Source organism: Talpa occidentalis, unplaced genomic scaffold (genome assembly GCF_014898055.3).
Source record: "Talpa occidentalis isolate TD23 unplaced genomic scaffold, MPIMG_talOcc4v2.1 talOcc4.10, whole genome shotgun sequence".
Taxonomy (NCBI): Eukaryota; Metazoa; Chordata; class Mammalia; order Eulipotyphla; family Talpidae; genus Talpa; species Talpa occidentalis.
In genome coordinates this window covers 30,137,973-30,157,024 of record NW_023600993.1, presented here as the reverse complement: position 1 = coordinate 30,157,024, position 19,052 = coordinate 30,137,973, and the positions used below count along the sequence as shown (strand labels likewise).

The 19,052-nt window shown below is 48.2% G+C and overlaps 1 protein-coding gene across 6 annotated transcripts in view; it reads right to left on the bottom strand.

Annotated features, from left to right (window-relative positions):
* TRAK1 (trafficking kinesin protein 1) overlaps positions 1-19,052 on the bottom strand; it is a 110,415-nt gene continuing 91,363 nt past the window's right edge. For 3 of the 6 annotated variants that reach the window (XM_037526815.2, XM_037526823.2, XM_054693305.1), the window contains 3 exons: positions 12,766-12,984; positions 5,682-5,784; positions 1-2,801 (listed from right to left, as the gene is read on the bottom strand). In XM_037526815.2, the coding sequence (XP_037382712.1) occupies positions 2,003-2,801; positions 5,682-5,784; positions 12,766-12,984 (1,121 nt within the window). In that variant the 3' untranslated portion in view covers positions 1-2,002. Of the gene's footprint in view, positions 2,802-5,681; positions 5,785-12,636; positions 12,985-19,052 lie in introns of all 6 variants that reach the window. The other 3 variants (XM_037526819.2, XM_037526827.2, XM_037526811.2) reach the window with 2 other exon arrangements.

Here is a 19,052-nt window from a genome sequence, read left to right as displayed (position 1 = left end):
ATCATTTGAACTTATTTTATTGATATTCATGAGCAAATAAAATTTTATTGTTGATTTTTGATGCATTACAACACACTTTTTGGTAGTGGTTGCACAAGGTTGATCGTTTTTTTATTTACTACACTAAATACTGCAACCTCCAAATTGCTGATTTTTACACTGATATTTCCTTTGTGATGAAGGGTGGCTCCTCTCTGAATACATAAAGTGGTCCATTCAGTTCAGGGTTTTCACATTCCTTTGTTATTCTACCTACTGCTTTAAAATACATTCAAATAAAAAGATATAAGTTCCTTGCAGTGAGTGCACACATACTACAGTAAGGAGAGTTGGAAACATAATTAACCAATGCCCTCATGTTCAGAGAACAGTCTGAAATCATGGGATCAAAGCTTGTTCCTGGGGACTTTCTCAAAGCATCTTCAGTGGATGTAAGATTACACTCACTCAACTGAAGGTCACATCTTTTGCTAAGGGGGGTGGTGGGGCATGTGGGATGCAAAGTGAGTTTCATTTGCATATGAGGTGATCCTTCCATCCATGTCTGGACCAAATGGACATGGCACACCTTGATGTACAGTGCGGTCCTCAGATTAGAATAAATAAGTTATTGGATTGGGATGCCACAGAGACACTGTGACAGGAGCTGGAAAGGAGAGAGGATGTTTGTTTACAATATAGCACACACAAATAATAAATAAAAATTCAAGACTTTGTAGGTAGGTGACAGCAACAGGACCAGGCTCCCTGTTCCTTCACGGCTCTCCTCACAAGCACCTCTACCTTTCCCTAAGGATAAAAAGTGGCACAAGGAGACAAAGGGCTGGGGGAGGGGGCGCGGAGGAAGATGGCTGGCTGTGATCACTCTGTTCTGAAACAAAAAGGCAAAACGTGGACACAGAATGGCAGCCACAGAAGACCACATGAGCGATGGCCCGGGGACCAGTGTCAGGTTTTGGGGTACGGACTGGCGCCAGCAGGACGCCAAGCCTCCATCCTTCCTTGAACCAGTTTGGTATCGCGTCTGGTTGTGGTTCTTCTCTTTCTCTTTCGCTGTTGCCAAATCTCACCACCTTCCCCATCTCCTGTTCTTACACTGTCTAATCAACGTGGTTGTGACACTGGGTTCCAGAAATAGGCTGCTACCTCACTGGTGGTTTGGGGTGTTGGAAACCTGTATGCCGGTGTCGTCCAGAGGGAAAACAGACACTGTGACTTCCATCTAGTACCATTACTTCCCTGAATAGAAAAAAAAGGGAGACCCCAATCACACAGAACACACAGGGGCTGCTGAACGGCGCAGCACAAGTGGAAATACATTCTCTTTTGGGTCAGATGTCTGGCCTGAGAGCTGATGACAAAACATCAAAGGATGACTTCGGGTGGAAGGCATGAAAGGAAAGTCACACCTCGAAAAGGAAGCGACCGTCCCTTGAAGCAGAATAGTGTAGGTCTTGGAGAAGCCGGGCCACCCATCAAAGAAACGAGCAGCTCTCCCATCACGAGAGCTACAGCGGCTGCATGTGGCCAGGCCGAGGCTTCTTACCAGGTGGGCGAGGTGGCCGCGGCGGCACCCAGGCCGGAAGCGCTGTGCCCATGCCAGGGGACAGCGCCCCAGGTGAAGCGCTGGCAGCCAGCCAAGAATTCACTGGTCCCTATCCATGGGATAAGAACACACTTGGGAGTTTCAGTGCTTCTTAAAGGAAAGAAGGAGAAAAGGACACCTGCCCGCCCCGCCCGCAGGCCAGCACTGGCGAGTCCTCAGAGCGAGGACGGTGCTGGGGCGTTTCCAGTTGGATCCAAGGACGGGCAGGGCGAGGCCAAGAGCGCCAAGTCTTATGTACACATTTTACACAGTCTCCACTCTTCCCCCACTAGGCACGAGGTTGATTTGTCTAGCGCAGGAGGGGTGGGCAGAGGAGGGAAGAGGGACAGTGCGGTGCGGGGTGGAGAGGGAGGCGGGCGTAAGACCAGTCTGCTCCAGGAAGGGCCCCTCCCATCCTCACCGCAAGCTAGTCTGTTTGGGGAGCTTAGCACCCATTAAGATGCCCGAGGTGAGAGTCACGGGGGCTTTCATCTGCATGCTGGACCCCACCATGGTGGGGAAGCTGCGATTCCGCCGGATGCCGCTGTTGAGCTGCAGCCCGCCGATGGCGTTGGTGACGGTGGGGCATCCGAGAGGCAGGCCCTCGGGTACCAGGCCTCCAGGGACGAAGGTCTGCGCTGGGCCAGGGGGCCCACAGAGGAGAGGTCCTGGTTCCTCCACCAACGTGGGGATGTGGGCTCGCCCTGAGTTCACCACTTTGGCCACGCCAAACCTCCTGACTTTGTCCACGAGGTTGAGGTTGGAGACAGACACATCCGTCTGGCTCTCGCTGCTCCGGACGTTCTTCTTTTCCCTCACCTCCCTCAGGATGGAGCTGGCCGGCTTGGAAGCCAGGAAGTTGTCATAGGGAGGGCTCGTGCACTTGAACTCGAAGGAGGGCGGTGAGGAAGTGGGTGTCTGCATAGGTGAGTTGGGCGGGGTGGAGGGGATCACAGCCATCCTGGGGGTGTAGGAGTGCAGGAGGGAGCCCCGGCCGGCCCTGTCCCAGCTCTGGGGGTCGTACACGGCCGCGGAAATGCCCCGTTCCTTCAGCAGCCACACCAGCCCCAGAGACGTGCTCATGGTGGTGGTGGACTCACGGGTGTTGGTGAAGGATTCAGCCAGGCTCAGTCTCCGTGGGGTGCATGGCGTCGCTACCGGCGTGGACTTCAAGTGGCTGGAGCTACCACAAGCTGGAGTCGGGGCCGAGTTAAGGCTGACAGGAAAAGACAACAGGTCACTCATCAGAAAATGCCCACGAGCACCATGCAAAGGGTCCATGGCCATTCTCCTGCAGGGGTGCAGAGCAGGCCTGGGACAAGATGTGAGGACTCCCTCAGCCTAGGCTTCCCCATGCCTCTTTTTGTGTCCATCCTCTCGCTCACTTAAAGAGGCCTTTTGTGCCCTTAAAAGGGGCATGGGTTGGTTGAAGTCAACAGGAGACCCTTCTCTCAGCCCTAGTGGGGGGGCCTAAACTATCCCCTTTGCAGATGAGAGAACTGAGTCTCAGAGATTAGGAACTCACTCACTGTCACTCCTGGCTATGAAGTGGAAGACTCTGGATTTGAACCCCAAGGTAGTCAGAGATATGGGAGGAGACCCTTCTGCAAATCAACTTTCTTCCCCTACCAAATTTACTCAAAATCCAGTGTTCCTACCTAGTATCTACTTCCCTGAGGCAAGAAGTTAACCAGGGACTAAGAGGACTATGGGATGTGAGAGTGTATCCTACCAATGGCCAAACAAGGTGGGACAAGCCCAGGTGGAAGGTTCTTGGGTGCAGGGGAGACAGCAGCAGGCCCGTGACCCACACTACCAGAACTGTGCTCCTTCCATGGGTGTCCAAATCCTCTGTGATGAGTGGAGTTTGGGGTTACACAAAGCCATGTCACCCATTATCAGATCATATCGATGGAGCCACTACAGAAGGGGCCCCTGCAGCTCTTTGCCCACTCAAGGCATGCTGACTGAGGATCTATGTTCTGGAATCTGGGACCTAGCAATGAAGGAAGTTAGGACAGAGAAGTATAACAGGAGGTGGCGGGGGAAAGCACTGATGTCTCCTTAGACAGGAAAGGGTCCCTTTTAACAGCTGCTACAGGATGAGGTGAGGTCACACAGGCAGGAAGCCCCACACTGTTCCTGGATGAGCAACCTCAGGTCAAGGCAGGACATCCCTCTAAACAGTCTTGTGAGATCTGCTCCAGTGCCTGCCTAAGGGTACCTGGGGCTGCAGCTGCCCCTTGGAGCAGTGTGGTCCCCAGGAGCTGGGGGACAGAGCCCTCTCTCCCCAGTGTGGCAGGGGGAGGGCCAGTTAGCTTGGGCAAAAGGGATCAGATCTGTTCTAGAGCAGCCCCTTGGAATGACAGGAGAGAACCTTATTCCACCCCACCCGCCATGGGAAGGACAGTTCAAAAGCAAGTACAAGCTGGGGCATCATCTATCTCCCCACTCAGGGGGCCTCACAGCTGGCTGCCAGGACTAGGAACACAGAGCAGGCCCATCACACAAGCTCGGGCGTGGGGACGATGGTAGGTCAGGAACACTCACAAACATGGGATTAGAAATGGCAGCAGATCCCTAAGGTTAAAAGGTGGACTTTCAGAAGGTGGAGGTGGGATTCTACTGGACACTGATCTATGAGTTACAGGGGAAAAAAGTTTTGGATGTGACATCTGATTACAGGGCCAGTCCTAGAGAGATTTTCGATTTGGTTCCAAGGTGTCATTTTTTTCAAATCCAGGTAAAAAGCCACCTCTTGCTGCTAACTTTGCAGGCGTTCTCCATCTCTGACAAGGCATCATGGACTCACAAATGCAGACCTGCGCACTCCTGAGCCTGCAGCCAGTCAGAGGAGTGCCAGGGCACAGCTTCACCCATGGGGAAGCACTGGCCGTGGCTTCAAAATGATCTCTTCCAAACAAAAAGCCATGGGATGGGAAAGCCAGATTCTCCAGGAAGGGAGATGGAAAGACAAGCTCAAATCTAGAGATCCCTTCTGGTGAGAGCTTCAGTTAGGCCTGGATTAGTGTTCACGATTGGCTTGGCCAGGTGTTTAGATGGGTTAGGGGTTTCCACCACCAAGGCCACGTTAGGCAGGCACAACCACAGAGACACATCCACGCCTAAGTCCTGGTTAGTGCAGGCCATGTGCGCACACACAGCTCCTTCCACGTGGCCCTCCAGGCAGGCCCTGCCGGCGGTGTGCTCACCCCCTGCCTCGCCCGTGGGCTCACACTCTGCCCTACATCTCCTCTCAGCTCAACAGGGAATAGGGCTGCTTCGGCGTCCTTCTCACATGACCTGCGGAGAGTTATTCAGAGTTTAAGGTGCTCCTTGGGGCACTGCTCCCACTGCGTGGGCCCATCTTGTCTCCCTCCCTTTCTACTTTACCTTCTGTTAACTCTGGCATCTTGCCAGGGAGGAAATGACTGAGGGAGCCACTTGTCCATGCTAGGAAGACCTTCCCTTTCACTGGAAGCTGTGGAAGGCCTGGAGTCAAGTCAAGCAGGCACCCCCCCATGCCATACAAGTCCTCCTGCTACATGGTGTCAATCTTTATCAGTTGCTTCTTGAGGCACCAGAGGCAAACAGACCATGCTGGGCACATGGTACAGTCTTCAAATCCTGTTACTTTAGTTGTTAGCGTGTGGCCTTCATGCATGATTCCTGAGGTCTATTTCAGAGGCCTAAGGGTTTCCATGGGCTCAATAACCCCATCTGTGAAAGCACCCCAAGCTCTACTGCAGACCTTGGGGCAAAAAAAAAACAGGACTGGGCCTTGGGCCTAGGGCAGTATCTGCTTCAATTGGCTCAGGAGGAGCCTAAGAATCTATTCAGTGGCCAAAGAAAAGGCCATGTGAGGCGGGTCTGGACCTATCTCGCTCAATCGGCTTTGAATTAATGGCAGTCCTGATTCAAAAGGAAAGATGGGACCCAGAATTCGTGAGTGCAAACCCCCATGAGATGCTCACGTTGGCTAGAGTTAGAGTTACTTTTTGAAGTCATCTCTACTTCGGCCTTTCTTGATGTTAAGTCCTGTGGAGAGCACCTCAAACTCCCCCTACCCCTACCCCCCAGGGCCGAGGCCCCTTACCTTGGCGTGACCCTTGTGAGCTCGTCTGAAGGATGCAGGATGCGGCAGGTGGTGAAGGTGAAGGTGGAGTTGGTCTGTGACATGCACTTCCCAGGGTGGTGTGCTAAATTGGGGGGTTGGAGGAGACAAAACATATTCCTTGCATCCAAGTATACACACGAGAAAAGTAAAAATCCAGCATGGCCCTTAACAGATGCAAAAAGCGATAAGCAACCTCGTTGGCTGGATCTGGACAAGGAAGGCGAAATGCAAATGTTCTGCATTGAAGATGGTTCCTCAGAAAGGACCACACTCTGAGCACCGTTCTGCAGAGCATAGGACTTCAGCTTCCAACCCAATCCAGACAGGCTTCCGCATCAGCATTACTTGGCTAGTAGTGGCTCCAGCTTGGGGGGAGGCCTGTAATGGGCTCTTGGGGGTAAATTTGGTTGCCCTCGTCAGAGGTCATAATTGGCTTCCTTCTTTTGTTACTTTACATTTCATTGGCAAACAGGAGCCATGCCCTGTTCAGAGCGTGGAGAAATGCTCAGCATTGGAAACGGGTAAGGCTTCCACCTCCCTTTTTTATTTACACAAATGGGGCTTGGGGAGCTGGCTCCACTACTGTCCATCTGCGGTCAGCAGGGTAGGAAATGAGACCTCAGCTGCCTCAGCAACAACATGGCAAGAAACCCAGAGCCTGAGGCTTTCTGTGCCGCTAAGGCTCCAGGATCGGGTCTGGTCTGACAAACGGCAGCAGTAAAATAGGACCAGCCCTCCGGCTGCTTCCTCCCCTCTCTAGGAAATCTGATTTCTAATGAAAATGAGAGGGAAGCAATTTGTCCTCCACTCATTTCCATTTTAGAGTTCTAAAGCTGTGTTAAGGCAGCTGAAGACCATGATCTGGAGCAAAGTCAATCACGGAAGCATTAGTACCAAGCATCAGGAAGCTGGTGAGTAAGAAGAGTCGACAGGAGACATCATGATTGTAGAGTCATCCTCATTCATAACTCAAATGTTAAAAAAAGAAGAAAAAAGTGGAAAAGAAAAAAAAAGCTGCTCCAAACAGCAAGCGCAATGGAATACTGTGACCGTGCCCGCCCCCGCCCCTGCAGCAGCTCAGCCCCAGAGACCTCCTGGGAGAAAACAGACTGGGTTATCAGAGGCCATGAGCACTCTGAAGATCCAAAAGGCTGTCAACTGGAGTCTTGTAGCTCTTTATGGCAAGCTTTCTCTTAAATTTGACAAAAAGAAAAACAAAACAGAAGAGACCGGTGCCCCAAATCTACAGATTCACACGCAGGCTTTTTTTTTTTTTTTTTAAACAAAACAAAAACAATCAGATGAAATGAAAAAAATGCTGGAGACACATCAACAGGAGGCAGGGGGACAAAGCCAGAGCACAGACATGGGGTGGTGATGGGAGGGGCAGTGCAGCACTGCTTTGCTCCCTGATTGTGGCCCGACCCATCTCTGTGCGGGGCCTCCTGTGGCCCCTGGCAGCTGGCACTGGGCACTGCCCAGGGAGGCTCCAGGAAGAGCAAAGGGGAAAAACAACACATATGGAAAGAGCCTTTATGAATCTTTGTTTCTCAACCAATAATGGTAACAGCTTAGCAACTCAGATAACTGAGAAAGTGCTGCAAACAAACAAAAGAAATAAGCTATGAAGAAAAGGCAACCAAACAATCACGAATCTCTTGCTGCAATACAGTCTAGAAGCAAAGCAAGAAAAAGGCTGAGAAAAGCACCCCAATAATGGGCATGAGCGGTTATTTGGGTGGGAGAGAGAAAAGAAAAATGTAGCAAATACAAAAGTCAGGGCAGAACAGTTTAAAGAGAGAGGTTATTTTCAAAAAAACAAAGCAAGGCTGGATTTACAATGAGAAGCGCACCCCATTTGAACACATGGCCAGAACATCAAACAAATCACAAATGTCCACGTACTCCTCCACCCTATTATATATTAGGTCTTCGATTGCAACGGTATTATAAGATGCACATTTTAGAGACAGTTACATTAGCAGAAGCAAAACCCATTTTATAGAAATGGGTTTTGGGGATAGGAAAAGGCTGCTAAAAATTCAGAAGTCATCATTCCCCAGAAGAAATAGATAGCTTTAAGAAGACCAAAGAAAATCAACAAGTGTCAAGAGTGCCAAAGCCAGAGGTTGGTCCCCTCCAAAATACCACTGCGACGCCTGGACCCGCCAGCTCTCCTCGGTCACCACTGACTGCCAGGCCGCTGCAACACTTCCCTTCCTTGGGACACAACAGAGACAGTGAGCGCCTGCCTCAGGCTCCTGACACTCTCAGAGCAGAGCCAGAGGACTGTATAGTCTCTGCTGCAGGGAGGGGATTTCTCAAAGAAAGAGCACCAGGTAACACATTCCTCTCACAGGAAGTAGGTGCTGGGGCTGAGGGCTCACCCTGGAAGTTCCCAGCCCCACCACATCCCAGAAGCTCCATCTTGGGAACTGAGCGTCCCCTCAGGTTGCTCACTTTGAGGCCTCCAAGAGCAGGGTTTCTTGGATTTAATACTCCACCCCTCTACTTCATTCTAACTCTTTGTCTCAGTCTAACTGGAGGCCTCAGCGTGTTGTGAGAAGGGTGGTTGGGTATGGACACAAGTGCTTTTATCAAGTGTTTTATTTAGGATTGAATTTATAGGGGAACAAAACCCTAAACCTTTATTGTTTTTTTTTTTTATTTTATAGAGGCATGTTTATTTATTTGTTTGTTTGTTTGTTTTGTTTACACATGCACTGGGTACAGCCAGAAGCATGGGAGGGTGAGAGAATTCACCAGAGCCAGAGCGGGGAGCAGAGCAGGCAGAAGGACCAGAGTACACTGCTGAGGGGAGCAGCGGGCAGCAGGAGAGGTCTGCGCGCCATGTGGGACCCTCCTCTGGTGGCCGGGGAGCAGCCGGGGATCGAACTGGCGCCGCAGAGGCCGCGGGCAGGTTCGCAACCCAGCACTCAACCACTGCGCCACCGGGGAGGCCCTAAACCTTTATTGTTTTTAAATGCTCTTTTTCCCCCAGATTCTGATACTGGTCAAAATCCAAAAGATAGCTTTTAAGTTTCACTATCCTTGATTAATCAAGATCCTTTATATTGGTAAACTACAATCCTGGGCGCTGGCATGTGGACTCTATACTGAAACACACCACATGCAAGCACACGCGTGGGGGTGTCTGAGGGTTTTATATGGATAAGAGTTGCCCTGCTCACTGGCTCGCAGACCCTGCTGGTTTTCAGGCTGGGGAGGACAGACTTGGTAAATAGTTCTGAACAGCTGTGTTTCTCTGAGGTCCATGGGGCCTGGTATTGTCTGGAAACTGGGATATTTGAGATTCTGCTGCTGCAGCCAGTCATGGGGTTGCCCTGGCTCAGCCCCCCAGTCCCAAGTGGGAGCTTCCTCCATGGGCGACCCTGCCATCTGCACTGGGGACTATCTGTGTGCTTCATGGACCAGGGTGAGGGTTGCTCGGTCTACACAGCTCACGCATTTCATTCAACCTGAACTGTGTTCTCTTCTCCTATCCACAGGGAAAGGCAGACTGTCTACTCGCTGGGGAGAACAGATGCTTTACTCTCTAAAGGTCATCGTAGAACCCAGTACTGAAGAGAAACCTGAGCTCACACAGATGCCCAAGCACATGCCCCCAACAAGTTCTATGGTGAGTTGCAACATACAGACATAAAGGATGCTTCAGAGGGGACCTCTGATGTCGGAGAAATGCTGGCCATTCCACACCCCAAGCTTTTTATTTTTGCTCATATCAACATCTTCTTAAAATATATTTTTTTTCAGAATTATAAATGCATCTGAAAATCTTGGAGATGGGAACTCCATTTTCACAAAGCACTGAAAGGCTTCCATAGTCTTTTCCCACTCTTCATGAAAAGTGGTTACTTGTGTAAAATAAAATGCCCTGACCTTCCTTTTCTTCCCTTAACAGAACATGTGGACCTGGATCAGTTTGCAGTTTCCATAAATGCATTAACTCACCCTCTTCCCACTTCGCCCAAGAGCCATGCCCTTCCCTCCTTGCCTTGTTCCCCAGCTCCTGAGCAGAGCCTGGACAACAGGGAACTCACCAAAGAAACAAGTTCAGGCTTTTACCCTTGGGGGCTCAGGTGCAGGAGCTTTAGGGGATTTTCAGGGGCTGTTTTAGCCAAATGTGATGTTGCCTCCTGTAATTCCTTTAGGATCTCAGTTCCTGTGATGACACAGATGCACTGAAGGGCCACAGCCAGGCAGGATGCCATGACTTATACGGGCCTATTTTAGGGCATTTTCCCCACTTGAAATGGTTTCTATGTGTATGAATATTAAAATAGAATGGCCTCACTTTTGCCTACAGTGCTTTAAACCCATCAATTCCTCCCCTTTAAGGATCCAGGATAATTCAATTGTGTTATCCATCTAACCAATCATCTTCTGACCTAACTATGACTTTAGAACTCTGGTCGTCATCCTTTACACAAACAGACTCTTCCCTAGAGAGCTAAAATTCAGAACATAGACAGGACAAGGTAATGACTAGTTCTGACAGAATGAGCATTCTACATAAAGTAACACAAAATATGTCACTGGAATAAGGTAGAACTATAATCTAAAAATTTTTTTAAACAGTCCATTTTAATCACCTAGGTTATTTACAATATATTAACATGGAATCATCCTTTATAAGACATGGGATTATAAAAATCAATCAGCAAGTGATGATACAATAATACATCAAAACATAGTAATCATATTATTTCAGTATGCAAAACCCTTTCTCCATGCGACAGCAGTCTTTAGACCAAATACCCATTATGGCAGTGTTCCCAATTTCCTCCTAGCAGAATGCTAGTAAGAAAAATAGTTAATCACCTTCTCTCTTCAACGTTTTCTCCTACGAAGCCTGTCTCGGATTGTGCTGTTTGGCAACAAAAAAATTCAAGCACTGGGCGAGCGCAAGTCTGGAACAAGGCAGAGCCCAGGACAGCCTGGATACAAACCCCAAGACAGAGGATGTACCCAGCCGCCCTGTCTGTCTCAGCTGTCTTCCTGTAACTGATCTGTCCACCTGTGACTCTGCTTGGGACCTCCAGGATAATTTATTTAGAGATGCGTTTCTTACACCCCAAGAATCAAAAATGGTCCTGTCCTTCCCAATAGAGAAAAAAGCCTAGTAAGTGTTGGCAACTTTCTCTTCTGCATCAAGCTTTTAAAGATGAGTCTTACCCAAAAAATAAGTTCAAAAAGACACTCATCTAAGTGATCAGACCTTTCCTAATTCTTCTTGATCATATGCTTTCAACCTGACCCCTCTGCAGTTTCAGCTGAGAATGCATGGGTTTCTCCTCAAACATAGTTGCCACTGGGGTGAACCTGCTGCAGCTTGGAATAAGGAGGGAAGAAGCAATAAACAACTTTGCTCACTGCAAGGCAAGTGGGCTGGACATAGGTCACCATTCTCCCTTTGCTGTCTAAGGGAATTTTAGCTGGCTTGATGTGCTTTATTCCTTCTGCACAACTTCTCAAAGATTCATGTAATGGTTCTTCTCTAAATTTACAGGATTCTCCTTCTATTGCTCCTGCAGGGCTTTGGAGAGGGGCTGTCATACTCAATGTGATACCTCTCACCCCTTGCCCCAAATTCTGCAGACACAGTGTCAGGAGAGCAGGTAAGATATGTCTGCCCCCCAGATGGGCACTGGTGCTGGTAACAGAAGGGGGCAACAACTGGGGTCCCTTGCCTGTGTGTGAAGCTACAAATAATAAACATTTTCATTCAATGTAATTGCTTACAAAATACATTAAACCATAAATAAACCTAGGTGCTAGACAAATCCATTTTACTTGATAACACTTCTGAAGCTTAAGGAAAGTTGCTCCCAAATAAAGTCCCTTGGCCACAGGTGTCTGAGTCACAGACGACGTCACCCAGACACTTGGCTCAGCTGCTGCCTCATGTTTTATGGGGGCTGTTGCCGAAAGAAAGTGATCACAAAGATGAATGTCTTCCTCAAATCTGGCACCTTGGGAATGTCACGAGGATGACAACACTGGGTTGTCACCAAAAGGCTCCTCCTTTCCTGGGTCTCCCCCCTTAGCCCAGAAGAGCTTCCTTGTTCTCAGCACAAACAGCAAGAGAGCCAAGGAATTTGGGGCAAATCAGAACCAAACAACCTGAGACCCCAGTTTTTCATGCCATCGATACCTAGGAGGTGGCTACTTCTACAAACTCACAGTCACATCTTTAATGCTTCTAGGGGGGAGCGGGTAGGAGATCAAAGATCTTTCCAGATGCATCTAGCGGAAGAGACATTACTAACATTCTCTTAGGGTTTGTTTAAGGAGATTGCTAAAAACTAACTCTTTAAAAATCCATCTGAACACATATGTAAGCTGGAGATAAAATATGTACTTTCATCGAGTTAAAAGGGTGAAAAGGCTGATTTATCCAGTGTTGTCTGAATATTTTCTAGGCTTCTTTCTATTTCAATATAACAGATTCTCACACTCACCGTCTGACCAGTCCTAGCACTCATAATTTCTCCTAAAACTGCCCAACTCTGCTCAGCTCAGCTTGGAAATCACCAAGGCACTCAAAAAGAGTTTGCCCTTCAGACATGGGAAAGACCCACAAGAGGAAGCGGGAGCTGGTGTTGGGGGAGGACATGTGGGGTGATCCACTTCTTTTTAGCAGCCTTCTCTGCTCCCGCTTCAAGAGCCCACTGGGCCATGCACCTCCAAGGTGGGCAGGGAGTGGCACCCATTTGTTACAAAAAGGAGGCATCAGACTCTATTAAAAAACAGAACCGCACAATGGAATGCTTTGATTGTCACCCACACAGACGAGCAGAAGCTACAGACAGAGAGGCACTACGGATGGCGCTCGGAACAGAGGTGAGAATGGCCCAGAACTCTGCCTCTGGTAAAGGTGCCAGGTTTACAGGACTTATCGCGGTGCCCTCACCAGACCCCTCCTCCTCCTCATCCTCCTCCGTGGCCGCTGGCGGCTCCTGCATCTCCTCTGGGCAAGCCTGAGGCCGGCTCGGGTAACTTCTGCTGCCTGAGACAGTCACGCGTGCTCGGGACCTCTCACCTGAGGTCTCTGGGTGCTGAACTGGTGTGGAGGTAGCTAGGCCCGGGAGGGAAATGTGGTCACCTGTGTCATCTTCTTCAAAGTCGTTAAGGCAGTACACTTCATCCAGGTCAACGTCCAGTGTCCGGAAGCCCTTGGTGACCACACCGGGCCGAGGGTCCAGGATGCCCCCGAGGTGAGGCTGGGCCAGCTGCTGCCAGTGGTGAAGGGTGGCAGAACCTTGCAGGAGAAAGAGCAGAGAAGGGTGGTGAGGCAGGGCAGAGGGCTGGGATGGCAGTTGAAGCTGACACCGCCACCACCCTCAAAGTGTGGAACATGAGCCCCGTGACCCTGGGCTCCACAGTGGACTCTGGTAAGGGGACACCGGGGCAGCTGCCTTTGCTCTTCCCACTGTGAAACAGGAGTGAGTACCCTACCATGTCCAGAAGGAGCACCAATTTCAGTTTTTCAAAAAAAATTTCAGAGTAAAATTAATGTCATACTGTGTACCATGGATGTTTGGTGACAGACTATTTTAATCAGCTGAAGTCAACCCACAAATCCATTACAGAATCACTTTAAAAACTGAAGAGATAAAAACGAGGTAAGCACAAAGGGCAGGGTAGGGGACTGTGTGTACCAATTCTATGTCAAGTACACACTTCAGGGGAGATGCAGGCAGAATAAGACAATGTCAAATGAACCCAGTGCCCAAAACGAGAAAAGCAGAAAGAAGTTAAAGTAGCACATAGAGCATGGGCATGACCACTGCCTCCTTGGCTTGGGCTGTATTCTGCCAGCAACTGAGGCTGCAGGTTCGGCGTGAGGGAGTTGGCCGAAAGGGGCGTGACTGAAGAAGATGGCTAAGCACACAGATGTCTGAAGCAGAAGAGCCGATCTCCCTGGTGACACCAGACCCCAGCACTCAGATGACACCGTGCAAGGTCTGTAATAACACCGCAACATGTCCCTGAGGACCTCGTGGGTGCTTGGGGCTCTGCAAAGAGAAGTGTTCCAAGGCCATTGTGCTTTGGGGAGCTGGACTAACATGAGTGTGTGCTGGGGGACATCTCAGAGCCTTCAGGGCTGGGGTTCTAGCCCCCCAGATGCTACAGAGATGCCTCTGCTCCTCGGGGCAGATTGTACCAGGTGTGAGCCGCATGAGGTTAGGTCCTCTAGCCCCCTTATACATTGGAGGAGTTACTCAGGCAAATACTCTGCACTCAGGAGAGAGGCTTTGGGAGAGACTGTCAGCACGGGAGAGCAAGAACCTTCCCGCACAGTCAGCACTGCTGGCAGAGCAATGGGGCCCTCTGCTGGGTGGGCAAGAATCCCTCCAGGCTACCAGGAACATGAGAGCGAACCCAGGGGCGTAGGTGTCAGGACAAAACACAAGGGGAAGGACAGCAAGAGGTGGGGCCAGGGGGTGGTCCAGGGTAGTGGAGCAAACGCAGATCTCCTCAGGAGCTCCCGGCCCTCGGGCGCACCAAGTGCAGACACCACCCCCCAAAACCTCACCACAGAGTAACTTCTTAGGTGACAACCTCCACCCACCAGTCTTGAAGGGATTTTGGATTTGGAAAATGGTAAATCCACCTAAAAGGTAAAGACTTGTACATGCTGCCAATGCTTGTTTTCAAGAGCCCTTGGATACCCACTTTCAGTTGATCCCAGATTCAAGTGTGCACAAGAACAAATGCAGCCTTCTTAATCTGAATCTACTATCAACAGAAAATATTCTAAATGCAAAACAGAAAAATGAGCTGGCGAAGAGGTACACACACCTCTTCTCTCATAGGTGGTGAGAGCGATTTTATCCCCCAGGGGATATTTGGGGTTGTCTAGAGACATTTTTGGTTCCCACCACTGTAGAAGGAGAGGGGGTTGCTACTGACACTGGGGAGTACCAGGGGTGCTCCTGAACATCCTACAATGCCCAGGCCAACCCCCTATAGCAAAGGGATGAGAAACCCTCGCTGGAGCTGTGGTGCTTCTTTCTCAGATCCATGGAGAATTTGTAGAACACTGTGGACTCTCTTGCCAAAGGGAGAGCACACGGAAGTATGTGGCACGTAAGCAGGCTCTGCAGACAATGTGAAGTTGGTCACGGGACCCGGGTCCCAGGTGCCATAGCAGCATCTTTTCTTTAAAGCTCCCCTCTACTGAGACATGCCGAGATGGCAGCGTGTTTTACACATATTACATCTACTCACTCCTCAAAATCATGTGGTGAGAGGTTAGGTAACTTTTCAGTCACTGTAATAGTGATGGTACAGCCAGAGCTCACTGCTAAAGCCCAGATGCTTTCAGTAATTTCACAGTGCATGCCCCCAACATTCGCAGGTCTGAAAATATGACATCTGCGTTCCAGCTCCGGAACCCAGCTAAGTGCAAAGCAGTGGCCACTTAGCCCCATAAATAGTGGGTAGTAAACCTTGCATTGTGTCCCCAAGGTCACCAGAGATGCATACTCGGGCTGATGGGATGTCTCATGCCACCCCTGGAGAACCACTCTCATAATAGCGAATACCCCCCAGTTCATGTGTTCACTGGAAGTACTGGCACATTCCTAGCAAGAAAACTGCAGGGGGGGAGGGAGGATCTTAAAAACGGTATATGGCACCCAGCTTGGAAGGCACATACGGGTCTCAGAAAGATGATGAGAAATCTCTGGTATCTCATGGCCACGGCACCTCTACTTTCAGAAGGGGAACACTGCAAAGTAAAGAACTGTGCCAAGGAAGTATCAAATCTCCTCGTGCTTCTGAAGGAGGCTTAAGATGTTTATGAGGTACTGGGAAAGAACTCAGCGGAGTTGGGGGGGCTGGACTTCAATCCTCTACTGTTCAGCAGACCGCCCCTTTTCTCCCCACCCCACCCCCCACCCATCATGCACAGGCACCAGTGAGAAATGAGACTACAAAGTTGTACCGTCTAGATTTTAAAAGCCTCAATAACCTGCATGGGGTTATTATTTGCATTCCCTGAAAATGCATAGCTAGGGAAATTTAGTGAGATTAGAACAAAAAGGTTATGCTGAAAGGCGCATCATACCGCAAGCCTTGGGCACCCCATACTCACGTAAGAAGCCAACTTTTATTGAGCATTTCTAAGATGTCTACATGTACTAACTTCCTTCATCTTCATGATAACCCTGCCGTCCCAATTTTACAGATGAGGAAACTGGGAACAGGGTGGCATGGGAGGTTGCACAGTTGGCAAGTGGCTAAATCCAGCCTGGCTCCAGTGTCCCTCCTCCTAACCATAGAGAATGCCTCTCCACCAGCAGTGAGGAGGCCTCATAGAATTGAGTTTCAGAACACTGGTCTTGCTAATGTGGCTTCCCTAACCCTCATACAAGTGTTTTCTATTTTGCAAAGGTGAATACTGGTGAAAGCCACCTCACTTTGACCTTGACGTCATATGAGCTATGTTGTTCTGTGGGGCTCATGGACCATCTCCACTGCAAGGGGGTTTGCTGAGCCCAGCAGCTGGGTGGAACACCTCACACCCCACCTCCTTTCCATGGCCAGCACCTGGACCACCATGTAGGAATTCTTCTGATCTACGACTGCCTGAGTCCTTCCTTTGACACAAGAAGGCACACATTTAAAAGCAAATATGATCACATCTTGTTCGGAGCCTGTGTTGCCTCTTGCCTACTCTTTCTCAGCACATTCCTGTCTGGCTTCTTTTATTTGTTAAGCGCAGAGCAGAAGAATCACTATACTATTAGTTACCTCCCATTACCTCCTCCTTTCCCCATGAGAATGAGGTTGGGGTCAGGCAATTGGGCAGGTAAAGAACAACCATCGTGTTCTTAACTGGCACCAAAGTAAAGTTTTCTGGAACAAGGGTGTGGACAGTGGGGAAAATGTAATTACAGTCCCTGCTCCTCTCCCTCTGTTTGCTTTCCTTCTACACCCCACTGTTCTAACTAAAAAGTTTTCATGTCATCAAAGGAAAGCCAATTCATTTATATGAGAGAACACCCAAGGCTTAAAAGTCAGAACTAAACCTGGTAGATAACGTACAGCTTAGAAATGTATGCTTTTGCTTAATTATACATTAACTTGTTTATATGGAAAACTTGGTTATAATTAATCAGAAAGCAGGAGCAAAATACAGGGTAAAAGTTATTGCCAGGCTCAGCTTTTCAAAAGAGATATATCTCTTTCCTCTTAGATACTGTTTGTTCTTCAGCTGCTTAAAACAAGTAAGGTAAGATCAAGAGACAAGGGTGCTAGCATACTTAAACACCTAGCCCTCTATTCTGGCTCACACTAATAAGCAGATAGCAAGATTAATTAAATAGGTAAGGGAGACAAAGATGAAGACACAGATTGGCTATCTGTTCTGATCCCAGCCAACACTCTCCAGAGGACTCACTCCTGGTCCATTTACCTGGGCCACTGGAGAGCACAGGAATCTTATCAGCTTCGTAGTGGGCCAATGGAAAAGGGTGATCTAAGAACATGGCCCCAGCACTAGGCCTCTCCAGGTCTCAAAATTGGTAAGGCCAATATTTAGACCTGAGCTGCTGGAATAGGGGTAAGTTCAGGGAGTGTAAGTTTCATTAAGTACCTATTAGGTGCCAGCCATAGTACACAAAACACACCACATTTACTCCTCACCACAACCTTGTGTGGCAGACATGAGCTCTAGTTCACAAACAAGGGAGATGCGGCTCAAAATGTGAGGTAAGTAACTTAAGCAAATCCACAGTAGAGCTGCAGTAACCACTCATCACTAGGCTTCCCTTTTGGCACATCACCTTACTAACTTACATAACAGAAAATAATGTGGAGGGGAGGAAGAAAATATGGTTGTATTTTAAATAGCTAAGAAGTCAGTGGATTACAAAATGGAGCTAGAGGGATCTCTACCATGAGGACGTGTTACTAGCCATAGTGATTAGATGTGACTTAGTGGAAGTGATTACCTCTCTGGTGGTGAGGGTCCTACAGATTAAGTTTACCTTGCACATCTAATGGGTTTTCCGCTTACTCTATAAACTTATCATAAAAATACTGTCATCTAAGTGACAAGGTTAAAAAAGTTGAATTGGTCAGAATAAACTTTATAAAAATCTCTTCCTGTGATAAGCTTAGAAAATAAATCAAAAACATTCTTAGATGATCTAATGGAACACAAAATCAAATATAGAAAACAGACAAGATAGAGATGATAAATTTCGATGATCTTAGACAAAGAAGAAAAAAAAAGAAAAAAAAAGGCAGAAAGTAAAATTGCAGAAATGGAAGATTTTATTGAAAGAAAAATAGACATAATTGTGGATCAGAAAACAATCACCAAGCTTACAACTGAATAAACAATTTAAAAAAAGAATGAGTCATCCCTTTCCTGAAATCATAGGAGGACCTAAATTATACAATTAAAAAATAATCATGAAAAGAAAACATTAGCCCCCACCCCCTTCCTTCCTTTGGAGAATTTGGGACTTGCTATGTCTTAGATCTTTAATACATTCTCAGCAAGGATGATAATTATCCCCAAAGAGTTGAAAATGCATTCTTGAGGGATGAGAATTGTACTCTTTTTAGGTACAGAGTACGGAGATACAGTAAGTCCTCACTTTACATTGTGAATAGATTCTTGGTAACTGCAACTTAAATTGAAACAGCATATAGTGAAACCAATTTTATCATAGGCTAATTGACATAAACAAGTGTTAAGTTCCTATGTCATATTTCTGGTCATAAAAAATACCACCATACTTCTAAATAAGACCTGAAGCAACTTCTAACATGAAACAATAATTTGTATTCTTTCAACTCATTCATTCCCCAACCCAATTATTCCAGTTCACAGTCACCAGGGGCCAGAGCCTACCCTGGCAGCTCAGGGCTCAAGGTGGGAACCAGGCAGGATACCCTTCCATCATTGGGCACATTTCCTACACACCCCTATATTCACTCTGACTAGGGTGATTAGTCTAACATGCACATCTTTGGGATGTAGGGGGTAACCCAAGGAGCCAGAGAAAACCCACAGAGACATGGAGAAAACATGCAAACTCCACATACAGTGGCCCTGAGTGGGAATCCATTTTTCCCCCTCATCAATGATTTAACAAAATGACATCAAAGAAAACAATGTTATCTGAGGACCTGCTGTATACACAGCACATAGACAGTGTATCTATGGTATTAAGTGTTCAGGGGGGAGGGGAAGAAGTAAGATCAAATGCTCCTAAAAGCTGGCCACCCCCAAAATGTTGAGAAGTACAGCCTTACAGAAATTCTGCTTTGCCTTTGCATCAGAAGCATAATACAGAATTTTAAAAT